The following is a 27231-nucleotide window of genomic DNA, read 5'->3' as shown; positions in this document are numbered from 1 at the left end:
TAAGACACTTTTATAAGATAAAACTGCTTAAAAACAAGTAAAAATGTCTAGAAATAAGTTAAATAATCTCACAATATTCTTACAACAGACTCATAATGAGAAATAGTACATATACTGACCACATTTAAGATATCAGTATTTGCAGTGTGGGGAAGGCAGAAGCACAACCAGTGTTACAAAATGTTCTGGTTGGGTGTTGCACAGTGTGCCGTTCATCACCTTTACCATTTGTACAATAACACAGACATTTTTCAACAAATAAAGACGTCACAGGCAGGCGCCAGCATGAAGAGACAGGTTAAATATGATGAACTGAGATTAGGTGCTGTTCTGTTGTGGAAGTTGGGTGTGCCTTATATGGAACGGACTGACGTTGTGAAGACACACCTTATCACACCACTGCAATTAAAGGATTCACTAGGAGTGTATCTAACCTGTACTTGCAGTTAAAAGCTGAAAGCACCTGGAAATCACATTGCGCAGATTTAAAGAGGCTGTATTACGTTTAGACCCTGATGGAAATTCTCTTTAGCTAAAGTTAGGTGTACAATTACAGACACTGCAAAAAATAATATCTCAACAAGTGAAAGCTTCTTAAATGTAGTCAGTAAATCTAATATCTCTCATTATGAGGCTGTTGTAAGAATATTATAAGATTATTCCACCTGTTTCTGTACAGTTTTACTTGGTTTTAAGCTGTTTTATCTTATAAAAGTGTCTTATTCCATTGGCAGATTAGTTTACTTGTTTAGAGAAATAATGAAGATAATTTTGCTCATTTCAAGAAATAATGATTAAAACAAGTAACATGATCTGCCAATGAAATAAGACACTTTTATAAGATAAAACTGCTTAAAAACAAGTAAAAATGTCTAGAAATAAGTTAAATATATAGATATAGATATATGTAGATATATTTAAGATGTTTACACTCGCTAAGATATCATTTTTTTGCACTGTAGTGAGAAATGCAGCCAAAAAATCTTGTGTGAAATCCTCTCTGACTGCATCGCTGCTTGTGGTTTTCAGGCTTCTTTCACCGATGTGGACGTGTCGTGTCAGGATCAGAATGGAGCCACCGCTCTGCATTTCGCCGCCAGCGAGGGTCACCACCGCATCCTGGAGCGGCTGCTGCTGATGGGGGCCAGAGTGCTGCGGGACAGCTGGGGTGGGACGCCTCTGCACGACGCTGCGGAGAACGGAGAACTGGAGGTGCCGTCTTAGTAGGGGGGTAAAACTGCTTCAGGGCATCAGACTGAAGGTGGCGATTCAAGCGATTCAGATCAATTTTGAGTCGTACGAATCAGAGTTGACCATAATTATATTTAGTGAAGTTTGCACTCATTTTTGGCCAGAATTCTCAGACTATTTTCAAATATAAAAATCTAAAAAATAAAGCTGCTCTGCACTTAAGAACATAAAACGTCTTAAATATAGTCAATAAATCTAATATTCCTTATTATGAGACTGTTGTAAGAATATTATGAGATTATTCCACCTGTTTCTGTACATTTTTACTTGTTTTAAGTGATTTTATCTGGTGAAAGTGTCTTATTCCATTGGCAGATTAGTTTACTTGTTTGGAGAAATAATGAAGATAATTTTGCTCATTTCAGGAAATAAAGATTAAAACAAGTAACATGATCTGCCAATGAAATAAGACACTTTTATAAGATAAAACTGCTTAAAAACAAGTAAAAATGTCTAGAAATAAGTTAAATAAACTCACAATATTCTTACAACCGTCTCAGAATGAGAAATAGTAGATATACTGACTACATTTGAGATGTTTACACTCACTAATATATCATTTCTTGCAGAGTGGGTTTAGTTTTGTCATGAAAAGAGAGTCTGTCGAATCAACCGTCCGACAAAATAGTGAGATGTACACTCCTAAATATTAAGGACTGTAATGTAACTGAGGAAAAAGTGTATTATTTCCTTCACAAACACATTTTGGAATCTTAGGATGTGAAAATACCAGGAAAAGTACAAATCCACCAAGTTGTTCTATATTCATGGAACTAAGTAAATGCAACTCGTTACTTTACACTCTTTTCTCAGTGCTGCAGAGTCCTGCTGGCCAACCATGTCAGTCCACTGGAGAAGGACGTGGATGGCTTCAGTGCGGTGGACCTGGCGGAGTATAATGGCCATGGAGATTGCGCCACGCTGCTCCGCTCGGCTCAGGTGTGTGGAAGACCAGGTGTTCCCTACACCCTAAAGTTCAGTGAAAAATCTAATTTATACAGTTTTCCCAAATGAAGTAGCTCAGCTGAGACATGTTTGGTGTCTGAAGGCGTCTGAAGGCGTCTGAAGGCGTCTGCTTCTTTAATTTTACACTGGGCTAAAGTAGTTAACAAATAGTGGAAGCTTACAACCCACAAGATGCGAAATGCATCTGCTGAGGAATCATCTGTTAACATGGACAAACCCACACAGCAAGAGGGTGGTGGGCCACAGCCCACTGGCTTTTTGCTTGCTCACAGTCCAAATTACTTATTTTTCCTTCATTTCTTTCTTTCGTTATCTTTTGTAAATTAGTTTAGTAAATCATTTAACAGCAATATCATAAATGAAGCCGGTTATACAGCTGTAACTAATCTAGCACAGTGTCAGCAACAAAATTGTTGTATTTTAGGCCTTAATTTTTATTTTGTCTCAAATATTTGTAATATTTGTCTTAGACAGACATAAAAAACATACAATGGAGAGAAAACATATATATATATATATATATATATATATATATATATATATATATATATATATACACATATACACACACACACACATCGTCTAAGCCGCTTCTCCTTCTGGGTCGCGGGGGGTGCTGGAGCCTATCCCAGCTGTCATCGGGCGGAAGGCTGGATACACCCTGGACAGGTCACCAGTCCATCGCAGGGCAGACATACAGACAAACACATTCACGCACACCTAGGGTCAATTTACCATGTCCAATGGTGGACTGTGGGAGGAGATATATATATATATATATATAGTCCCCTGTGTGGAAAGTTGTAAGGATATGAAGGGGGAGGTGTGCTCTTCTCATCCATCATAGGAAGTGAAGGTGCTGCTGAGCCCTCTTGACAAGGGAGGTGGTGTGTGTAGTCCATGTCAGGTCATCTGTGATGTGCACTCCCAAAAACATGGTGCTTCTCACTGACTCCACAGCGTTACCATGGATTGTAAGTGGAGCATGTACCATGTGCTTCCTCCCGAAGTCGACAATAATTTCCTTTGTCTTGTCGACATTCATTGACATGTTGTTCTTGTTGCTGACGACGAGTTGGTTCACTTCCTCTCTGTAGGCTGAGTCGTCCTTGCTGCTGGTGAGGCCCATCACCATTACATCATCTGCGAACTTAATTATGTGGTTCAAGTTGTAATTGGCACAACAGTCATGAGTCATCAGAGTGAACAACAGAGGGCTCAGCACACAGCCCTGGGGAACTCCAGTGTTCACGATGATGGTTTTAGAGGTGTTTCTTCCAACTTGTACTGTATCTCTCTCTCTCTCTCTCTCTCTCTCTCTCTCTCTCTCTCTCTCTCTCTACATATATCATATATATATATATATATATATATATATATATATATATATGTGGGCATATATACACATATATTGCTACTTGTCGTTTTCTTTTTTGACATAATTTGAAAATACCTGTTGTTCTTTTACATTGTGTGTAAATGTCATGATGAATGGACCAAAATATCATGAAGAACAACATCACGAAGTTTGAGTTTTGACCATACTTTTGACCAGTGCAAAGTTTAAGAAGCGAGTTTCTGGCACCAAATGTGTCCCAGCTAAATTTGGGGGAAAATTATAGCAATTACAGCAAATTCTGCATCAGCAGATGAGCTACAGTGTGTGATTGCGCTCCTGCGTCACAGGTGGACGTATAAGGCAAGTGGAATCCTGAACTGTCTAATGGGTGAAAGTACAACTTGGAATTGTACGATGAAGTGAAAGAGGAGAGTAGGTAGCTCTGCTGCCTACAGCAGCCATAAAGACCACTCAACACATTTCTAAAAGCTTCTACACAGAGTGACTGTATACTGCCACCTACTGGTGTAATATGGTATACTGTACACCACACAGAGGCTGAGAACACTCTAAACTGCAATTCTGAGTTTTTCAACGTTTTCAAAAAAGGTTCTATACAGCACCAAAAAGGGTTCTTCTATTGTTATGATGTCAGGCTTGTTACAACAGATGAAAAGTTTTTCAAAAAGGTTCTATATAGAACCTCATCTATAGCACATTCTCCACCAATCTGAAGAACACTTTCACCATGAAAAGAACACTTTAACCCTACAAAGGGTTCTCTGAGTGTTAATGGTTCTATATAACCATTTTCTTTACTAAAGAACCCTTGAAAAATCATAATTTTTAAGTGTGTACAGTTGAAGGGGCCAGACAGCGCAATACCAGGATACAGTCGATTACGTAACAGTCCAGTCTCTGGGTCACTGGCGGACACATATACCTGCCTGTGAAACCTGAAGAGCATCCAGAGAAGCGATGCTGTCAATGAAGTGGAAAATGTGCCGCCTTCATCTTCTGCTCAGGGTCATTTTTTTGGCCAAGTACACTCGCATGGACAAGAAATTTATCTTGGCAAAATAAGTGATTACAGTATAAAATACACACAGTACATAAACATGAGTTAATTCAGTATAATTCTGTAGATCCTCATATTTGTAGACACCAGCTCAATCAAGAGCAGCTGGTCTTTGCTGCAGTGACAGCCTCTACTCTTCTGGAAAGGCTCCTAGATGTTGGAACATTGCTGTGAGGATTTGATTGAGCATTAGTGAGGTCAGGTACTGATGCTGGATGGTCAGTTCTGGATCTCCAACTCATCCCAAAGGTATTGCATGGAGCTTCATCACTCCAGAGGACGCAGCTCCACTGCTCCACAGCCCAATGCTGGGGGACCCCTCTAGCCTACGCTTGGCATTGGACGAGGTGACCTTAGGCTCATGTGTGGCCACTCCAGAGCATCCCATTCTAGTAATCAGTGCATTTCAGTGGAGATTATATTTGATTATACTAGGCCAGGGGTGTCCATAGTCCGGCCGCAGGGCCAAATGGGCCGCAGACAGATTTTAATTGGCCTGTAGCTTCTGTCTAAGTGTGTGTTTTAAGTGGCCCGCCAGCCAGTACGCTGCAGTTTTTCCTTTCACCTGATGGTGGCAGCATTATTGTAATATTGCAGTGTTATGTGCTGCACTGTGGTAACGAAGTTAGCTAAAGCTAAAGTTTAGAGCCTTTCTTCTCTGAATAGACCTGCAGCTTCATTCACTGAATGACTGAATTTTACAGACCAAAATATTAATTTACAGAAATTAGTCAAGACTACAGCCATAAAGCATTTTTCAGTTTTTGACATAATTTGAAAATATCTGTTGCCCTTTACATCGTCTGTAAATTTCATGATGAATGGACTAAAATAAACGGCCAAAAATGACTTGGAAGAAACTCTGGTTCCATTGACTTACATTAAAAATAAAGTAGGTTTTTTCCTTCTCCTGTAAAGTTACCGTTTTGGAGGTACGAGGTTTTCTTCTGACAATAGCGAAATATTAATATTATATTAAATATTAATATTATTAGTCTGTTTATGCTGCTTAATCTGCCTTGCTCATTTAATAAAGTTATTTTTTTGGTGCGCTTGCTGCACTTATTTGATATGTAAAGAATATTATCTAATAAAACTCAAAATGTATAGATTTTTGTTTAGTTTGTCTCACAACTCAGTATTTCTGAACAAGTAACGCTTGAATAGGAATATAATTAATACAGTAGACATGTTTTATTATTATTCTGAAACACTTATTTGTTATAAGCGCTTACCGGTCCAAATTGCTTTGCTTGTATTTTGAAATCTTAATATTTTGAATCATTTGTGAATAAAATGTCAGCCCTCACGTATTTAGACATGATCTGGCCCACTTTGGAAAAAGTTTGGGCACCCCATGCTGAGCTATGTGTGCAGTTGAACGCCTGTGTCAGTAATAGATGCCCCTCAAACTAGAATTCATTCATTCTGGATACTTATATATATATATATATAGTTTATATATTAGTGTAAATTCATTGCACAGGGTATTAACAGCTATATAGATGAGGTGGCAACATGGCAAAAAATTATATCTTAGCGAGTGTAATTATTTTAAATGCAGTCAATATATCTACTATTTCTCATTATGAGTCTGTTGTAAGAATATTATGAGATTATTCAACTTATTTCTAGACATTTTTACTTGTTTTTAAGCAGTTTTATCTTATAAAAGTGTCTTATTTCATTGGCAGATCATGTTACTTGTTTTAATCATTATTTCTTGAAATGAGCAAAATTATCTTCATTATTTCTCAAAACAAGTAAACTAATCTGCCAATGGAATAAGACACTTTCACCAGATAAAATCACCAAAAACAAGTAAAAATGTACAGAAACAGGTGGAATAATCTTATAATATTCTTACAACAGTCTCATAATGAGAGATATTAGATTTATTGACTACTTTTATGATGTTTTCACTTGTTAAGATATTATTTTTTGCAAAATAAAGATTGTATTTTTTAATAAGGAACAGAATAATGGATGCTGCTGTTGCTATAACAGTAATGCACTGCAGACCTGATAAGGACGGGGGGTAGAGGGGTAAATGGTGGAGTGAATGGCTCTGTCTGGGGCTATCAGCTATCACCCCCACCCTCTCCTCCTCAGCTCCAAAGCCATAGAGTGGAAGAGTCAACTGAGCTGCGCCGTCTCAGGTTTCAGGGCCACAAACCTGCGAGTTTACCACACTGCGTCTCTCCGCTTGTATGTTTGCAGCTTCTCTTGCCAAACCCGTCCATCACGAGGCTGGCAGGCAACTCTGTTGTGACCTCTGGCTTGTGTAGTGATTTGTTGTTTACTTTGGCAAAGTATCAGATGCGCTTTCTGTGTTCCAAAGTTCATGACACAGCTTTTCTAAATGACCGGATTATGTAGTGGATGAGTTTTGTCCTTTGACTTTGTGGCCCATATTAGTAATGTCAATCCCTGCCTGGGCAAGAACACCTTACTATACACTGAAAAAAATAATATCTTAACAAGTGAAATCTAATATTCCTCATTATGAGTCTGTTGTAAGAATATTATAAAATCATTCCACCTGTTTCTGTACATTTTTACTTGTTTTAAGTGATTTTATCTGGTGAAAGTGTCTTATTCCATTGGCAGATTAGTTTACTTGTTTAGAGAAATAATGAAGATAATTTTGCTCATTTCAAGAAATAATGATTAAAACAAGTAACATGATCTGCCAATGAAATAAGACACTTTTATAAGATAAAACTGCTTAAAACAAGTAAAATGTCTAGAAATAAGTTAAATAATCTCACAATATTCTTACGACAGTCTCATAATGAGAAACAGTAGATATACTGACTACATTTAAGATGTTTACACTCACTAAGATATCAGTATTTGCAGTGTGGGGAAGGCAGAAGCACAACCAGCGTTACAAAATGTTCTTCCACACATTGCATTCAATTACATTAGGGTTAATGTACATTACATACTGTACATTCAGGAGCATTTTTCTATACATTTTTTTTTTTACAGTATAGCAAGAAGAGTGCCTGGGCAAGACTCCTAACACTTCATTCACCCACATCTGTAACATGATGAAATCAATAGTCTGGATAGGAGCGTCTGCCAAATGCATGAATGTGAATATATGGCTGTATGGAAAAGTTTGGGTGCTCCTGGTCAAATCACATGTTTTGTGAATTTCTGAGTGTAAATAAGTTACATGTGTCAGGCTCCAGTCCTCACAGGCCAAAACTCTGCAGACTTCAGCTCACTGCCTCATTAAACACACCTGATTCAGCTCATCAGCTAATCAGCAAAGCCTTCATGAACTGGATTCAGAGCATTAGATGAGCGTAGATGCTGATCTCTACAGCACTTTGGCCTGGAAAGTCCCCAGTTTGACACGCCGGGACTACAGAGAACACACTTCTGCACAATTTAGTGCACAATTGCTGTTCATTTGCTGAGTTATTGAGGAAAAAATAACATAATCATCTACATAGAAATTGTGCACTAAAATTTGCAGATGTATTCAAGTTCGTAAAAGATGTATTCACTTATTTTCACTTAGAAAACATACAAAACGTGGAATTTGACCAGGTGTGTTCAAACTTTTGCATGCAGTTAGAAATATTAGCAGTAATGTCTTTTAAGAACACTGAACTCTACAACTCTGAGCAACTGCACAGATCATAATAAAGACCAAATTTTTAGACCAATTATATAGAACCTGAAACAACAATAACCAGTGTAGTAACTGTGAAATCTGTAAGCAGCCCTTTATAGTATCATCAATTTATTATTGACTTGTTTTTCCCTCAAATATATGAGGTTTTTCTCCTGTTCCTTCTTAAATACTCTGTAAATACTCTATTGTTGGACCTTGCACTCCTAGTTTTTCATCGCCTTTTTAAAAAAAAAATTTCAATTAATTAATTAATTAATTAATTTATTTATTTAGGGTGGCACGATGGCGCAGTGGGTAGCGCTGTTGCCTCACAGCGAGAATGGCCTGTATTTGATTCCCGGCCGGGTGACCAGGGTCATTTCTGTGTGGAGTTTGTCTGTTCTCCCCGTGTCTGCGTGGGTTTCCTCCGGGTACTCCGGTTTCCTCCCACAGTCCAAAAACATGCAGTCAGGCTGATTGGACATGGTTAATTGCCCCTAGGTGTGAGTGAGTGAGTGTGTATGTCTGTCTGTCTGTCTGCCCTGCGATGGACTGGCGACCTGTCCAGGGTGTATCCTGCCTTCCACCCAATGACAGCTGGGATAGGCTCCAGCACCCCACCGCGACCCAGAAGGATAAGCGGCTTAGATAATGTATATGTATGTATAAATATTTATCAAAAGTATATCGCTGTTGTCGGAACAAAACCTCGTATCTCCAAAATGGTAACTTTACAGGAGAAGGAAAAAACCTGCTTTCCAGTGGAACCAGACATTTTTCCAAGTCATTTTGGGTCGTTTATTTTGGTCCGTTCATCAGGAAATTGGACAACAGGCTTTTTCAAACTATGTCAAAAACTGAAAAATGGAGATACAAGGTTTTCTTCTGACAGCAGTGATATAGATATATAAATATATATAAGTATATGAGTCTTAGTGGTATAACATTTGAGCTGCTGTTGATGGTCTCTGATGTGCTGTTTATTACTATTACAGGGCTGATACATATTAAGAGGAGAGTAACAACAGTGAAATATAGACCAGGTATTCCACTTAGGCAGCAGGTCACAGGAGGGTAAAAAGGGAGTGTGGGGGTCTTAAATTTTAGCTGTTTTAAAAATGTTTTGCTGGCTTGTTGATGATGTCATCAACCACAGAGCAGTGGAAACTTTCTTACTGATGAAATATTTAATATGTATAATGCACATGAAACATTATTGCATTATTGCATTTTATTATTAGTGCATTATTGCACTAATATTGTATTTGTATACAACCCCATTTCCAAAAAAGTTGGGACACAATGCAGAATGTAAATAAAAATAGGATGCAATGATGTGCAAATCATGTAGACCATATTTTTAAAGGACAATACTACAAATACAACATATCAAATGTTGAAACTGAGGAATTTTATTGTTTTTTGATAAAAATAAAAATATATGCCCATTTTGAATTTAATGCCAACAACATGTTCCAAAAAAAGTTGGGACAGGGGGCCTGTTTACCACTGTTTTTCATCACCTCTTCTTTTAACAACACTCTGTAAGTGTTTGGGAACTGAGGAGACACTGCTGGAGTTTTAAAAGTGAAATGTTTTCTAGTTCTTGCTTAACATAGAATTTCAGCTGCTCATCAGTTCAGGGGCTCATTTGTCGTATTTTTCATTTTATGATGTGCCAAACCTTTTCAGTGGTGACAGGTCTGGACTGCAGGCAGGTCAGTTTAGCACCCAGACTCTTTTAATATGGAGCTATGCTGTTGTAATACATACAAACTGTGGTTTGACATTGTCTTGCTGAAATAATCAGGGCCTTCCCTGAAAAAGACGTCGTCTGGATGGCAGCATATGTTGCCAAAACCTGTATATATCGTTCAGCATTAATGGCGCCTTCACAGATGTGCACGTCACCCATGCCATGTGCTCTAATGCCCCCTACACCATCATGAATACTGGCTTTGAACTGTGCACTGATAACAAGCTGAGTGGTCTTTAGTCCGGAGGACACAGTGTCCATGATTTACAAAAAAGAATTTCAAATGTTGATTCGTTGGACCACAGGACACTTTTCCACTTCACCATTTTAAATGAGCTCCAGCCCAGAGAAGGCAGCAGCATTCCTGGATCCTGTTTATGTACAGTTTCTTCTTTGTGTTTTAGAGTTTTAACTTGCATTTGTGGATGCAGTGATGAACTGTTTTCACAGACAGTGGTTTTTAGAAGTGTTTCTGAGCCCATGCAGTGATTTCCACTACAGAAACATATCTGTTTTTAATGCAGTGCTGTCTGAGGGCCCAAAGATCACGGCCAGCCAATATTGGTTTTCAGCCTTGTCCCTTGCATACAGAGATTCTCTGAATCTTTTAATGTTATTCTGTACTGTAGATGCTGAAAAGGAAAAGTTTTTTGCTATTTTATGTTCAGAAACGTTATTCTTGAATTGTTGCACTATTTGATCGTGCAGTCTTTCACAGAGTGGTGAACCCCTCCTCACCTTTACTTCTGAAAGACTCTCTGAGATGCTCTTTTATACCCAATCATTTTACTGACCTGTACCGTGTTTTTTAGCATTACACAACTTACCAGCTTTTTGTTCCCCCGTCCCAACTTTTTTTTGGAACGTGTTGTTGGCATCAAATTCAAAATGGGCATATATTTTTATTTTTATCAAAAAACAATAAAATTTCTCAGTTTCAACAAGTTTGATTTGTCTTTGTGCTATTTTCAATTAAATATAGGATTTAAATGATCTGCACATCATTGTATTTTATTTTTATGTACATTTTGCACAGCGTCCCAACTTTTTTGGAAATGGCGTTGTATTTAAATATGATTTAATGCACATGGAACATTATTGCATTATTGTATTTTATTATTAGTGCATTATTGCAGTATAATACTGTATTTGTATATAATTTAGATTCAAATAGAATCAAATAGATTTGAATTTTGAAGGTCCACTTTCATGTAATTAGTTCTGATGTAAAGGGTTTCGGTCATTTTTCCAGCACTGGTCATTTAACCATGTAACAGATGACTGCTGACCCCTCTGTGCCCCGTGGTCAAAGTACAGTCAGCAGGGAGAGCTACAGCAGTGAAGTGATACTTATTTAAATTTGCAGAACCACTATAGAAAGTCAGTTACAGTTAGGTATTAATGAGACACCTTAGAGGGAGTTGTAATATTTGATGATGCGGCTGCTGTAGATTATGGTGTGTGTGTGTGTGTGTGTGTGTGTGTGTGTGTGTGAGAGAGAGCATACATAGGAGTGGGCAGAATCTGAGTTGTTTTCATAAATATGACTTGCATTTATTTATCTGAATAGTTATTTTGCTTTAATTTGACTATATGTCTATAACACTCATTAAACCACTCGTTACCACATGAAGTTCAGGTTGTGTGACCACCTTTTATATACACAGAGTGCATGCATGTATGCTAGTGATGCGCCAAAATGAAAATTCTTGACCGAATTCAGCATACAGTGGACCGAAAATAACTTTAAACTTATTTTTTGACAGGTTTACTTGTTTTTAAGCAGTTTTATCCTATAGAAGTGTCTTGTTCCATTGGCAGATCATGTTACTGGTTTTAAGCATTATTATAAATCTAATATCTCTCATTATGAGACTGTTGTAAGAATATTATAAGATTATTCCACCTGTTTCTGTACATGTTTACTTGTTTTAAGTGATTTTATCTGGTGAAAGTGTCTTATTCCATTGGCAGATTAGTTTACTTGTTTAGAGAAATAATGAAGATAATTTTGCTCATTTCAAGAAATAATGATTAAAACAAGTAACATGATCTGACAATGAAATAAGACACTTTTATAAGATCAAACTGCTTAAAAACAAGTAAAAATGTCTAGAAATAAGTTAAATAATCTCACAATATTCTTACAACAGTCTCAGAATGAGAAATACTAGATATATTGACTACATTTAAGATGTCTTCATTCAATAAGGTACCATTTTTTGCAATGTGAAATTTGACGTTTTTTGCATCCCTAATTTATGCATGCATTGGTGATATGTGCATATCTCTCGTTGCCTTGTTGTAAATTATCTGCTATTATATGTGGTTAGATTACAAGACATCAGATAAAACTGACCCCTATGCGCTGAACAGTGGTGTTCAGTCACGTTGAGTCACCGCTGGTTACGTAATGTCCAACTCCCCGACCCCCTCCGTGCCTGCCTTAGGGCTGCTGTTGTGTACGTACAGTACGGCACATGCACATGGTCATCAGACCCCTTCTGATTTTGAGTCATGACTGGACACTCAACCCCACCTCTTAATTATTCAATAACACCTCAGTAGAAGACCTCCCGTCTCAGCGAATCGTTCATATGGTGGAGATGCTGAAGCGTTCAGCCATAGATTGACCATCAGGTGAGGGTTACTCTGCAGCTCCGCTCTTCACTGGTCAGGACCTTAACCCGGACTGGCACCACTGCGCACTGTAAGCTGTTTCAGATTGCTGTCTCTAAACGTAGCCTTGATTTCTTTTTTAAATATGGAATAGAGCTTCCACCATAACTCAATTAATGTTGTTTATTTGGTTCTAAAAAAATCTAAATTTGCTTTCTCAGCGAATCAGCAAAGATTAGTTGTCAGTTTGCATGATGATAATGCATATTTTACATACAGTTAATGATGGAAGTGATTGTGACAACCATATTTGGGAATTGTGGTTCTCACATGTGTACAGGTTTCATGTTTTAGGTATCTGGTTATGGGTTCTCTTCTAGAATCTTGGTTCCTCTCTGCAGTGGTCATTAGGGGCTGCATGTCTGGACTAGCTGCTTTGGGACGATGGCCATAGGAGAAACCACTAAAATAAAACTACGCTGAATTAATTTGTTTTTAACTAATTCTGTGCACTGCAAAAACATTATCTTAGCAAGTGAAAACGTCTTAAATGTAGTGAATAAATCTAACATTCCTCATTATGAGTCTGTTGTAAGAATATTATGAGATTATTCCACCTGTTTCTGTACATTTTTACTTGTTTTAAGTGATTTTATCTGGTGAAAGTGTCTTATTCCATTGGCAGATTAGTTTACTTGTTTTGAGAAATAATGAAGATAATTTTGCTCATTTCAAGAAATAATGATTAAAACAAGTAACATGATCTGACAATGAAATAAGACACTTTTATAAGATAAAACTGCTTAAAAACAAGTAAAAATGTCTAGAAATAAGTTAAATAAACTCACAATATTCTTACAACAGTCTCATAATGAGAAATATTACATATGTTGACTACATTTAAGATTTTTACACTAAGACATCATTTTTTTTGCAGTGTGGTACCTGTACAGTACTGAAAAGACTAAACATGCTGGAAATGTCCCTTTTTGAAGGTTATGATATGTTATGTCATATTAAACTAGTCGTTTGGTATTGTAAATTGGACTACAGTCACTATAGCATCGCATAAGCAGTTTGTTGAATAGGTTTTGATTGGAAAATATAAATATTTCTTTGTTGTGTTGCTCTGTCAGCTACAGATTATCAGTGTCTGTTTGGCCAGCATGATTACATAACGTAGAACAGCATCATCAGTCAGAGCCTCTGTGGTGTTTTATTCTCTGTACACAAACTAAGAGTTGAGGGAAAATGTGTAAATGTTATATTAATAGTATATTATTTAAGCAAAAAATGTGGAGAACTGAAAGTGCAGGTTCATTTTCTTCACGAGTTGTACTTTCTTAACAGCAGTAAAAGTAGGACCTGCGATCCCAAATGGAAAAAAATATATTTCAGATGTGTTTATCACATATATTTTTGCGATGTATGAAAATGGCCAAAAATTGTATTTATTAAATACATTTTAAAATGCATATATTTGTGTTTGTTACTGTATTTTTTAACTGTATGTAGTTTTAACAAAGGCTACAGATATTACTAAATATTCACACTGCAAAAAATAATATCTTAACAAGTGAAAACGTCTTAAATGTAGTCAATAAATCTAATATCTCTCATTATGAGGCTGTTGTAAGAATATTATAAGATTATTCCACCTGTTTCTGTACATTTTTACTTGTTTTAAGTGATTTTATCTGGTGAAAGTGTCTTATTCCATTGGCAGATTGGTTTACTTTTTTAGAGATATAATGCTTAAAACAAGGAACATGATCTGCCAATGAAATAAGACACTTTTATAAGATAAAACTGCTTAAAAACAAGTAAAAATGTCTAGAAATAAGTTAAATAATCGTATAATATTCTAACAACATTATTTGATGTATTTGATACATATATTTACATACATTTATTTTGTATGCTACATTTCTATCTGTAATATTTCCCCATATTTTAAATTTTAAAACAAATGTATTTTAAAATATATTTGGTTAATATGGCAATATATTCAGAAATACAGTTTAGTGTTTGGAATGTGTTTTGGCACTGACAGCAATGTATTTAAAATGATTTCAAATATATATAAAAAGTACATGTCCATATATTTTTGCTCCATATGGGGCTGCTTACACACCTTTTTAACTCATTTATTTTTTCTGAAGTAAAGTCCATTAAAATTGCGCAGCACTGGTTTCCGTAAGCGTGGATGCTAATGCAGATCATCAGTCTAAGATTCCCTGATTATGCGTAGTATGGGAGGATGTGTATCTGTGACAGAGTCATGTGGAGTTTAAACCAGCGAATAGCATTAAAGGCCCTGAATCACAGCAGCGTCAGGGACAGGTAACCTGATTCATCTTATTGAGTGACAGCGCTCTATAGGCTGCCTTTGTCTAGTGAGCTAAGTGGGGGGTGTGCTATACTAAACACTTTGCTCTCACATTTCACTTTTCTCACGTCTTATCTTCTCCCGGGAGGCTCGGCTTTTTAACAGATTACTTCACTGTGTCTAGTGCAGGGGTCGGCAACATGTGGCTCCGGAGCCGCATGTGGCTCTTTTACTGCCCTCTTGTGGCTCCACAGTGGAATTACATGTTTATTTACAAATAAAATAATCCTCCTTTACAGTAAAATAAAGCTCTGCTGATCGTTCAACACATCCATCCATCCATCATCTAAACCGCTTATCCTTCTGGGTCGCGGTGGGGTGCTGGAGCCTATCCCAGCTGTCATTGGATGCAAGGCAGGATACACCCTGGACAGGTCGCCAGTCCATCGCAGGGCAGAACACGGTTTAACAATAAATGTCTTAAACTCTGGAGTTAATGTAGAACTGCTAATTCACCCTTTAACCCTGAAGATCAGCGCAGACTAGTCAAGTCAAGTCAAGTCAGCTTTATTGTCAATACTACAATATGTACAGGACATACAGAGTATTGAAACTGTGTTACTCTCAGACCCCATGGTGTAGCAATAACATTAAATAGACAGTCAATAAATAGACATGGTCACCATGGCAACACGGACAAAAATCTCACCTAGTTAGTAGCTAACGAAAAGGAAAAGAGAGAGATTTAAGACGAACATCGATAATTTAGAGACGAATGGACTTACTTGCCTTTATAATCACTCCAGCTGGTTTCCTGATACGTTTAATCTGCAGTGAGAAACTGAAACACTAAAAAGTCACAAAGCTGAAGTCAGTTTCTCATTCGCCAGCTTCTTGTTCGAATTGTCCCATTTCACCTTAAATGGTGCAGCAGTTACATTCTGGCGCCTCAGGCACCATTTAAGGTGGAATGGGAAATTTGAACATGAAGCTGGCGAATGAGAAGCAACCTCAGCCTCGTAAACAATCAAACATTGAGAGACATTTAATGAGAAACTGTTCTATTTTTTCAGAAAGGTTTCCTGCTGGAGATGCGAGAAAAAGCGACTATAGCAAAGCAAGTCTGCGTTTTTCTTTATAGACTATATATTTTTTTATATCTTTGACTTTAGTGCATACTGAGACATATTTACAGCCAAGATGGTAAAGTGTTGTGGCTCCCAAGGTGGTTTGATTTTTGTCGAAAGGACAAAATGGCTCTTTTAACATTTGGGTTGCGACCCCTGGTCTAGTGGAACGGCTTTGGCTCCCACAGCACCAGTTTTGATCCTACAGGATCCATATGTTAGACTTTGAGACTTTTGTTGACATCAGGTTCACTTTATTGCCAAGGTCACTTGCACATATGACTGCATATTATTTTGTCTTGGATGTGATGTCCTGGATTTGATGCATACATAAATGGACAACACAGAATACAAATAAAATAGGCGCAGCCACAAAGGTCAACACAATACATGTTTCCACATGTTGCTCTCAAAACAGCCTTAATTCCTCATGGCATGGATTCCACAAGATGGTGAAAACATTCCTTTGCGATTCTGGTCACGATTGCCTCTTGTAATTCCTGCAGATTTTTCAGGTGCACTTTCTTGCTGTGTATCTCCCGTTCTTTCAGATCCCAAAGGGTTCTACTGGATTCAGATCTGGTGACTGGGAAGGCCACCGAAAAACCCTGAACTCATTATCAGGTTCATGAAACCAGCTTGAGACGACTTTTTGCTTTGTGACATGCTGTATTATCATGCTGGAAGCAGCCATTAGAAGATGGTAAATTGTGGCCATGAAGGGATTAACATGGTCAGCAACAATATTCAAATAGGCTGTGGCATTCAAGCAATGATTGGTATTAATAAAAAAACAATAAACATCCCCCAGACCATTACACCACCTCCACCGGCCTGGACTGTTGGTACTTGCTATATAGGTGCACTTTGTAGTTCTACAGTTACAGACTGTAGTCCATCTGTTTCTCTGATACTTTGTTAGCCCCCTTTTACCCTGTTCTTCAGTGGTCAGGACCCCCATGGACCCTCACAGAGCAGGTACTATTTGGGTGGTGGATCATTCTCAGCACTGCAGTAACACTGACGTGGTGGTGGTGTGTTAGTGTGTGTTGTGCTGGTCTGAGTGGATCAGACACAGCAGTGCTGCTGGAGTTTTTAAACACTGTGTCCACTCACTGTCCACTCTATTAGATGCACCTGCGTTGTTGGTCCACCCTGTAAATGTAAAGCCAGAGCCGATAGCTCATCTCTTGCTGTACAGTATGAGCTAATCATCCTCTAGTCCTTCATCAGTGGTCACAGGACGCTGCCCACAGGACGCTGTTGGCTGGATGTTTTTTGTTTGGTGGACTATTCTCAGTCCAGCAGTGACACTGAGGTGTTTAAAAACTCCAGCAGCACTGCTGTGTCTGATCCACTCATACCAGCGCAACACACACTAACACACCACCACCACGTCAGTGTTACTGCAGTGCTGAGAATGATCCCACCACCCAAATAGTACCTGCTCTGTGAGGGTCCATGGGGGTCCTGACCACTGAAGAACAGGGTAAAAGGGGAGCTAACAAAGTATCAGAGAAACAGATGGACTACAGTCTGTAACTGTAGAACTACAAAGTGCACCTATATAGTAAGTGGAGCTGATAAAATGGACAATGAGCGCAGAAACAAGGAGGTGGTCATAATGTTATGCCTGACCGGTGTTTACAAGTGTATCTAATAAAGCGCTCAGTGAGTGTAGGATAGGTGGAATATGAGTATCACACTCATACACAGGATGTGCAGAAGATTCAGGTATATGAGTCTTGAGTCCAGCGAAAGGTCTGGAAGACGAATTCTGTTCAGAGCTGGTTAGTGGTTCCCACTGCGTGTGGGAAGAATGTTTTTGAGTGGCCAGCTGATTGTTTTCCAGAGGGTGTTCACTAAAATAGGTGATGACCAGGGTCAGAAGGGTCTGCAGTGATTATCCTCACATACTTTTATTGTCCTAGATTATGATCACTTGCCATTAAAAGCTCCCAATAGCCTCACTGACTGTTCACGATGTTGTGTTTCTTTGCTTCAGGAGTCAGCAGACGGTCACCTCTCCCCGGAAGTTATTCTCATAGAAGAGGAAAGGACGCCGTTCCTAGACGTCACAGACCAGTCCAGTGACCAAAGCCCCAGACCTGGGATGGAGGGCAGCAAGGTAATAAATACAATGCTCAAACTCATATTGACAGTAGATCGAGCATCACTTTCCATGCTAAGATCAATCATTCCCAGTCCCAGTGGTCGGAGACGCCGCTCCTCTGCATAGTTTGTATTTTTTCTGCTCTAACACACCTGATTAAATTCACAGGCCCATTGCCAAACCCTTCACAAGCTGACTGAGGCATGTTGGAGTAGAAACAATGTAGTAAACTGAAAATAACAAAATACATAAACAATAATAAATAAAACAACACAGAAACACACATGACCACAGTATAGAGTCACTTAGCTAGCCCGGAAAGAGTCTTTAGCCGCGGGGAAAGTCTCACTCCACAACTATGGTGCGTCACACAGGCACCCAGCCCAGGAAGCCTCGAAGGCCGAAAATGTCCTAAGCCACGAAACACATTTTTGCCCTGTATTTCTGCCGACCAGTGATGAATGGGTGAATGGATAAATGGATGGATTAGATTAGATAGTCACTTTACAGTTTACACCAGTGTAAAAGTGTCAAGGTAAGTGAAGTGCAGTGCAGTGACATTTAGCAGCACCGCAAATATTCATAAATCTAAGCTTATATGTACATATTTTTGAATGGAAGCTAAACAATATACAAGGAGATTCACTCGAAAGAGGCCCCGAATATTCTGTAATAACTCTCTCTAGGATGAAGCAATCTGAACAAAACAACATGCAATGAGCTCCTCAGTATATGGAGCTTCAAACGATGCCCCTGCGTCGGAGCGATAAGGTAGGCGCCGGACAGCCGTCGTTATGTTCAGTGCAGACCCCCGTACCCCTTCATGTGTCTGAGAGAAAACGGAGATCACTTCCAGCATCACATGTAATGCAATCGATTACACACACGTCAAGGTATGTAACGTATTTTTTGGTTCCGATTGCTTCATCTTTACGGGACTTACAGCAGAATATTCGGGGCCTCTTTCGAGTGAATCTCCCTGTTTAATGACTAAATTAAATCATATAAACATAAAATCACATTGTAGTCCACATTTCAAATGAAGGAGATAAATTCTCCTCAAAGGTTAAACAGTCTTAACACTGCTTATCTGCACAACCAACATGGTCTTAAAGGAACAGTTTGGCGAAAAATCAAATTCACACAATTTTCATCTGACTGCAGATGAAGCCGATCAACCGAATCATGCTTGGCATTTTGATGCCTTTACAGAAAAGATTTGGGTGACTATTGACTTCAGGTGTTAATTAGTTAGTTCGTTAGCCCTGTAGCTCCAGCGCTAACCTAAAGAAGCAAAATTTGTCTAACATGTCTCGGCTGATTGACAACATCTGGGCTAAGTGGAAAACTTTGTAAATTTGATTTTTGATCAAATCATTTCCTTAATCCCTGCATTTGTGGTTTGTTCCCAGCAGCCGGTGAAGGAGGTGCCTCCGCAGCCTCGTCTCTCTCCAGCACGTCCTGACTCCTCCGCTCCTACACTCACTTCCTCTCTGGCCTCCGCCAGAACTGGAGCCAACTCCATTCAACACGTGCAGGTGGCCTCTGCAGGTGACCGTCAACAGGATCTGATTATTTTATATTCTCAGGAATTCACAGGATTAATTACACGAGTTTGATCGTTAAAGGTAGTGAAGGAGTTTAATAGTCTTAGTCTGGGACTTAAGGTTGAGGTTAAAGTTAGGCTCAGAGTGAGTGTAAGGTTTAGGTTTAGGGTTTAGAAGTTCCATTAAATTTAATAGATATTTAGCAACTATAGTGGATCAAAATAAAGTGTTACACTTGAATATAAATTTTTATGTATTTATTTTATTATTATTATTTGTTAGAAGTAAACTGGCTTCAATGGCCCATATCATGGAAAGACATTTTTTAAATGAAAGAGTTTGAAGTAATATGTTAACATTGTTAAGACTTGGCCTTTTAACAGAGTACTTCAGTGCGTCTAGTGCAGGGGTCGGCAACATGTGGCTCCGGAGCCGCATGTGGCTCTTTTGCTGCCCTGTATCAGCTTTATTTAAAAATATAATAATCCTCCTTTACAGTAAAATAAAGCTCTGCTGATCGTTCAACACAGTTTTAACTAGAAATGGTCTTAAACGCTGGAGATAATGTAGAACTGCTAATTCACCCTTTAACCCTGAAGATCAGCGCAGACTGCTGGTCACCTTAGCAACGCAGACACAATCTCACCTAGCTAGTAGCTAACGAAACGGCAAAAAGAAAGATTTAAGATGAACATCGATAATTTAGAGATTAATGGACTTATTTGCATTTATAATCACTCCAGCTGGTTTCCTGATACGTTTAATCTGCAAACGAGAAACTGTCAAACACGAAAAAGTCACAAAGCCAGTTTCTCATTCGCCAGCTTCTTGTTTGAATTGTCCTGTTCCACCTTAAATGGTGTAACAGTTACATTCTGACACCTCAGGCACCATTTAAGGAGGAACGGAAAAATCTAAACATAAAGCTGGCGAATGAGAAGCGACTTCAGCCTCGTAAACAATCAAATGTTCAGAGACATTTTACAAGAAACTGTCTACTTTTGGTGAAAAGTTTCCTGCTGGAGATGTGAGAAAAGCAGACTGTAGCTGAGCTAAAGCTTAAAGCAGAGCAAAGCAAGTCTGCGTTTTTCTTTAGAGGCTATTATATCTTTGACTTTAGCGCATACTGAGACATATTTACAGCCAAGATGGTAAAATGTTGTGGCTCCCAAGGTGGTTTGATTTTTGTCAAAAGGACAAAATGGCTCTTTTAACATTTGGGTTGCGACCCCTGGTCTAGTGGAACGGCTTTGGCTCCCACAGCACCAGTTTGATCCTACAGAATCTAGACTTTGAGACTTTTGTTGACATCAGATTCAGTTTACTTCATTAGAAGTCATTCACTCATTAAATGGCTCATATCATGGACAGACATTTTTTTAAATGAAGGAGTTTGAAGTAATACATTAACATTGTTAAGGTTTCACTCCAGACCATACAGTCTATACATGGAAACTAAGCAACAAAATTAGCCCATTTTGAATCCATTGTGTCTGTGATGTCACAAAAACCAACATATTTAAATATCTACCTATTAGGCTACAGCAGTTCAGCCCAAGGAGTGTTCCTCTCTGAGCACTTTTTGAATGAAGCATCAATACAGAGCAGCCGAATCAGAACAGAGCTCATTTGCATGTATCGGTTTTAAAGCATGTTTAACTCTAAGGATGAAGAGAGGACAGAAATTGAATAGATTATGACTGTTTTGGTATATAAAACCACACAAATGTTCTGAGTGCAAGACTCAGAGGGAATTTCTGCCCATTCATCCAGAAGAGCATTTGTGAGGTCAGACACTGATGTTGGACGAGAGGGTCTGGCTCACAGTCTCCATTCTAGTTCATCCCAAAGGTGTTGGATGGGGTTGAGGTCAGGGCTCTGTGAGGGTCAGTCAAGTTCTTCCACACCAAACTCACCCAGTCAGGCCTTTATGCAGCTTGTTTTGTGCACTGGGTCTCAGTCATGCTGGAACAGGAAAGGTTCTTCCCCAAACGTTGGAAGTGTACAATTGTCCAAAATGTCTTGTTCTGCTGAAGCATTAAGATTCCCCTTCACTGGAACTGAGGGTTCTAGACCAACCCCTGAAAAACAGCCCCATATCATCATCCCTCCTCCACCAAACTTTACAGCTGGCACAATACAGTCAGGCAGGTAACGTTCTCCTGGCATTCGCCAAACCCAGACTCGTCCATCAGACTGACAGATAGAGAACTGTGATTCATCACTCTACAGAATACGTTTCCACTGAGTCCAGTAGTGGCGTGCTTTACACCGCTCCACCCCTCCAACCCCTGCTCGGCCATGGAAACCCAATTAGAGAAGCTCCTGATACACAGTTGTTTTGCTGGTTTTGCTTTCTGAGGCCATTTGGAACTCATTAGTGAGTGAGTCAACAGAGGATCTGCCTCAGCACTCGGTGGCCTCGCTCTGTGAGTTTGCGTGGTCTATCGCTTCATGGCTGAGCTGTTGTTACACCTAAGTACTTCCATTTCACAATAATAGCACTTACAGTAGTCAGTGGCAGATCTAGCAGGACAGACTGACCTGTGGCAAAGGTGGCATCCTATGACAGTGCCATGTTTAAAGTCACTGGAGTTCAGTACGACCCTCTACTGCCAGTGTTTGTCTATCGAGACTGCAAGGCTAAACTCTTAATTTCATCCACCTGTTAGCAAAGGGTGTGGCTGAAACACCTGAGCTCAATAATTAGGAAGGGTGTCCACATACTTTTGTCTATATGGTGTATATTCAGTTCTCTTTATCCACATATCTGTACAAAATTGGTCATTATGAGCTTTGGTTGCAAATTAAAACTGTCCTTTTATGCTGATCAGGAAGCCACTCGCCCCACCCAACATCTAACCTCAGATTGTATGATGGAAACATCAGCGCAGACGGGACGTGTTTGTTTTCTGTTTGGGCTTGGGTTATCAAACTGCGGAGGGCCATAATAATAATAATAATACACAATTTAGCCTCTTCCTTGTTCCAGCCCACCTGACTAACTGGGATGTGTTAGAGCAGGAATAAAACATTTGCAGGCCTCCAGGATCTGAGCTGAAAACCCTGTTTCAGAAGTTCTGAGTGTGAGCTGAACTCCGCTTCCCTGCGTTTGCTCCTGCAGTTGTGTCTTCATTCAACACAGCGAAGCTTGCTGAGGAGAAGGAGACGCTGATGTCTCAGATGAGGTCCATGAAGTCCTGGAAACATGCGGGAATGACGGCCGTCTTCACTGGACACACGGTAAATGCGTCTGTTGTTTGTTGGGACAAAAGCCTCCACCAAGATGGCTTTTTTCTCTCAGATCTACATTCTTAAAAAAGATGGTTCTTCAGAGGTTCTTTAGTAAAGAAAATGGTTCTTTATGGAAACACTTTGCATGATTAAATGGTCCTTTGCATCGTTAAGCCTTCTTCAGATTGATGGGGAATGTGTTTTATATGGTTCTATATAGAACCTTTTCTATAACCTTATAGAAAGTTTTTTTAAAAAAGGTTCTACATGGAACCATATAAAACACATTCTCCATCGATCTGAAGAACGCTTTAAGCATGCAAAGGGTTCTTTGAGTGTTAATGATTCAATATAGAACCATTTTCTTTACTAAAGACCCCCTGAAGAACCATCATTTTTAAGTGTGAACACAGTTGATTCAGTTAATCTACTTTAGAAATCTGCTCTACTATCGAAATACCACATACAGCTCTGTTTCTGCAGAAAGGAGAAAACGGACTGATGGTCATCCCGATGGAGGAGGCCAGTCTTGCTGACATTGACTCTCTGGTTCCTACGCATGATGAGCACGGGAAGCCTATTGCCGAGTGGAAGAGGCAGGTGATGGTGCGCAAGCTCCAGGCACGACTACAGGACGATGAAGACCAACAGCAAAAGGTAAACATCTTCGTCTCCAATCCTTCTTAGTGTTAGCTGGAGCAAATCTCACCCCACATACACTGAGAAACCCTGCAGACTTTCAGTCTTTCACGCAGCTACCAGGCTGGGAGGGTGTCAAACACTGTAGCCCTGTACATGTCATAACACAGCTCAGTGGTTTGGAGGAGAGGGACTCCTAATAAACTCTACCTCGACTCTGGAAGAGACGGTGACTCAGTGAATTGTGCTGATCAGGGACTCTAAAATCCTCCTTTTTAAAGTTCTAACTCTTAGGCCGTGTTCAGACTGCCAGCCCAAATCCGATTTCTGGCATATCCAGATTGTATTCAAATAGATTTTTGATAGTCTGGAGTTAATGTCCACTAACTGGCCACTTTATTAGAAACACCTACCTTATACTTCCACTAACTGGCCACTTTATTAGAAACACCTACCTTGTACTTCCACTAACTGGCCACTTTATTAGAAACACCTACCTTATACTTCCACTCACTGGCCACTTTATTAGAAACACCTACCTTGGACTTCCACTAACTGGCCACTTTATTAGAAACACCTACCTTGTGCTTCTGTTAACTGGCCACTTTATTAGAAACACCTTCCTTGTACTTTCACTTACTGTCCACTTTATTAGAAACACCTACCTTATACTTCCACTTCCTGGCCACTTTATTAGAAACACCTACCTTGTACTTCCACTAACTGGCCACTTTATTAGAAACACCTACATTGTGTTTCCACTAACTGGCCACTTTATTAGAAACACCTACCTTATACTTCCACTAACTGGCCACTGTATTAGAAACACCTACCTTATACTTCCACTCTATGGCCACTTTATTAGAAACACCTACCTTGTACTTCCACTAACTGGCCACTTTATTAGAAACACCTACATTGTGTTTCCACTAACTGGCCACTTTATTAGAAACACATACCTTGGACTTCCACTAACTGTCCACTTTATTTGAAACACCTACCTTGTGCTTCTGTTAACTGGCCACTTTATTAGAAACACCTACCTTGTACTTCCACTCTATGGCCACTTTATTAGAAACACTTACCTTGCATGTCCACTCTCTGGCCACTTTATTAGAAACACCTATCTTGTACTTCCACTAACTGGCCACTTTATTAGGAACACCTACCTTGTACTTTCACTTACTGGCCACTTTATTAGAAACACCTACCTTGTGCTTCTTTTAACTGGCCACTTTATTTGAAACACCAACCTTGTACTTCCACTCTCTGGCAACTTTATTATACAATAGCAGAAACATTTTTGGTGCCATATAGAACCATTTTCAAGAAGGTTCTATAAACAGCCATATACAGCACCATTCTCCATCCATCTGAGGATCAGTTTTACCATGCAAAGAACCATTTAAGCATGGTTTGATATAGAACCATTGCCTTTACTAAAGAACCCTCAGAGAACCATCTTCTTTAAATTACAGCAGGCTTTCTTTATTGTTGGCAATAACTGTTACTTCCAGTGTTTAGATGCACAGTGTGGGTGTCACTGTGACTAGTGTCAGTTTTTAATACTTCAATAGACAAGAATAAAACATTGTTATGACGCTGTTTCATCAGTTGCTGTTTGTCTAACATCACAAATTCACTTCTCATCAACTCGGAAAATGATTGTCCTCTCACTGTGATCACTGTCTCTTATGATTGTTTCGTTCTTGCCAGGATAACAGTGACAAATGTATGGACGGCTGGAGATACTCAAAGGTCCACGACGCTATTTTGGGCCCCTTTGGCGAGTTGCTAACAGAGGATGACTTGGTGTACCTGGAAGGTCAGATTGAGACTGTATCACTCCAGAAGAAGTGCCAGGCCTATGAACTGGAGTTAGCCCGTCTAGTTGAGGAGCTTAGGGCCATCCTCCCAGCTCCAATCGTCAATATCACCGTCAATACTCACCAGCAGCCAGATGTAATGGACTCTCTGGCCCTTCCTGTGTGGTGCAGCCGTATTTCGGGCATTGTGAAGAGCATGAGTCTGCTTCTGAACAACATCACAGAGAGAACTGGAGGAGCGGAGGACGGCATCTGTAAAATCCCCAACAAAGAACTGGATTCAGTCTTCTCCGTGCAGCCGGAAAGACAAAGCTCCATCAGGGGCAGGAGAGAAAAGGTGGAAATGGAGATCCAGATGTCAGGCGTTTCCGTGAGAAACCTAAGGTCCAACTTTGAAGGTCAGATGGGGAACATCTACCCATTCTCAGGGATGTTAAACAATTCATCTAAGCCCAAAACGAAAGAGCAGACAAGCAATTCTGGGGCTGTCCAAGACATCAGTGTCATCAGTGACAGCAACATGAAGGTCCAGCACACAAACGGCAAGGAACCGGCTAAAGTCATGGAGACCACCAGCTTGCGCAAAGAGCGGATCGTTGTCCTGTTCTTGAGCCACTGGAAGAAGTCCGCCTACGCGATCTCGATGAGAACCAAAATGAGGCAGGAAATTGACACACAAAAATCAGCAGAGACCTGCCTGAAGAATCACACTGTGACAAACCCAGTTTCTCCGCCAAAGAACGGCTCATTGTATCACCTTTACAGACAGAAGATGGCCATAGACAAGATGATCCGCAACTGGAGGGCCATCACCTTGGGTGTCCCCTCGCGCCAGATCCGGAGCCTCCAGAGGAAACGGGTCACCTACTCCCCAGAGCACTTCCTGCCACGAGTGGACGGCGCATCTGTGCCTTATGACACCTTGACACTTGACCTCTTCATGCTGGGGTACTTCCACATCCTGGAGCAGGACCTGCCCGCTGAAGAACGGAAGATGAGGCACCTGCTGTGCTTCGAGGTTTTCGACCATGTCGGAGCCTTCCCCTGGGAAACGGTCAGAGATTTCCACCAAGCCGTGCTGAGAGACATCGAAGCCGGCAAACGGGACTGGAAAGATGGATTTGAAGACATCAAGGCACAGTTCTTCGGGACAAAAGGGAACGCTGCATCTCCAAAGTCTCAGAAGGAGCCTGAGGTCAAGGCCATTGAGGGTGCAGCTCAGAATGAGATGGTCCACCGGGCAGGTGGGAACATGGACTTCTCGTGTTTCAACAATGATGAAATTTGTAAGTACATTGATCGCAGTTTTGCGTTCTGGAAGGAAAAAGAAGCCGAGTTGTTTGACTTTGAACATTAGTTCTGCTTAGGTTTGGTTGTTCTGTTATTAACATAGTAGATCTTCAAAGGTTTTGAACTGTATGTTTGTACTGAGACTCTGAATGCTAGCAAGATCTTTTTGCTTTAGCATGAATACTTTCAATATTCGATATTTTCATGCTACCATGACAGTACAGGAACCCAGTCTGGTCAATAGTGACGATCTTGTTTTTGTCGTTTTTTTTTTTTAAATATAATTTAACATAATTTAATAATAAAGTACCAGCCCAGCTGTACGGAGCCCTGCTGGTGACATCCCATATGAATAAAAATAATGCGTGGCCACGGCTTATTAACCTGTGGAAACAAGATCCTAATGTGTGGCAACAAATTAGTAAGGCATGGAAATGAGACAATTAAGTCATGGCTGTGACTTAGTAAGGCGTGGGAATGAGATTA

The 27231-nt window shown here is 39.7% G+C and overlaps 1 protein-coding gene across 1 annotated transcript in view; it reads left to right on the top strand.

Annotated features, from left to right (window-relative positions):
- The window catches only part of espnlb (espin like b), a 35516-nt gene extending 8545 nt beyond the window's left edge, over positions 1–26971 (top strand). The window contains 7 exon segments of the mRNA XM_036556325.1: positions 1030–1212; positions 2065–2190; positions 18102–18224; positions 19625–19760; positions 22881–22999; positions 23474–23647; positions 25346–26971. Coding sequence (XP_036412218.1) covers positions 1030–1212; positions 2065–2190; positions 18102–18224; positions 19625–19760; positions 22881–22999; positions 23474–23647; positions 25346–26812 — 2328 coding nt within the window. The 3' untranslated portion in view covers positions 26813–26971.
- The last annotated feature ends 260 nt before the right edge of the window (positions 26972–27231 follow it).

Source organism: Colossoma macropomum, unplaced genomic scaffold (genome assembly GCF_904425465.1).
Source record: "Colossoma macropomum unplaced genomic scaffold, Colossoma_macropomum, whole genome shotgun sequence".
Classification (NCBI taxonomy): domain Eukaryota; kingdom Metazoa; phylum Chordata; class Actinopteri; order Characiformes; family Serrasalmidae; genus Colossoma; species Colossoma macropomum.
This window is presented reverse-complemented; position numbering and strand designations above follow the sequence as displayed.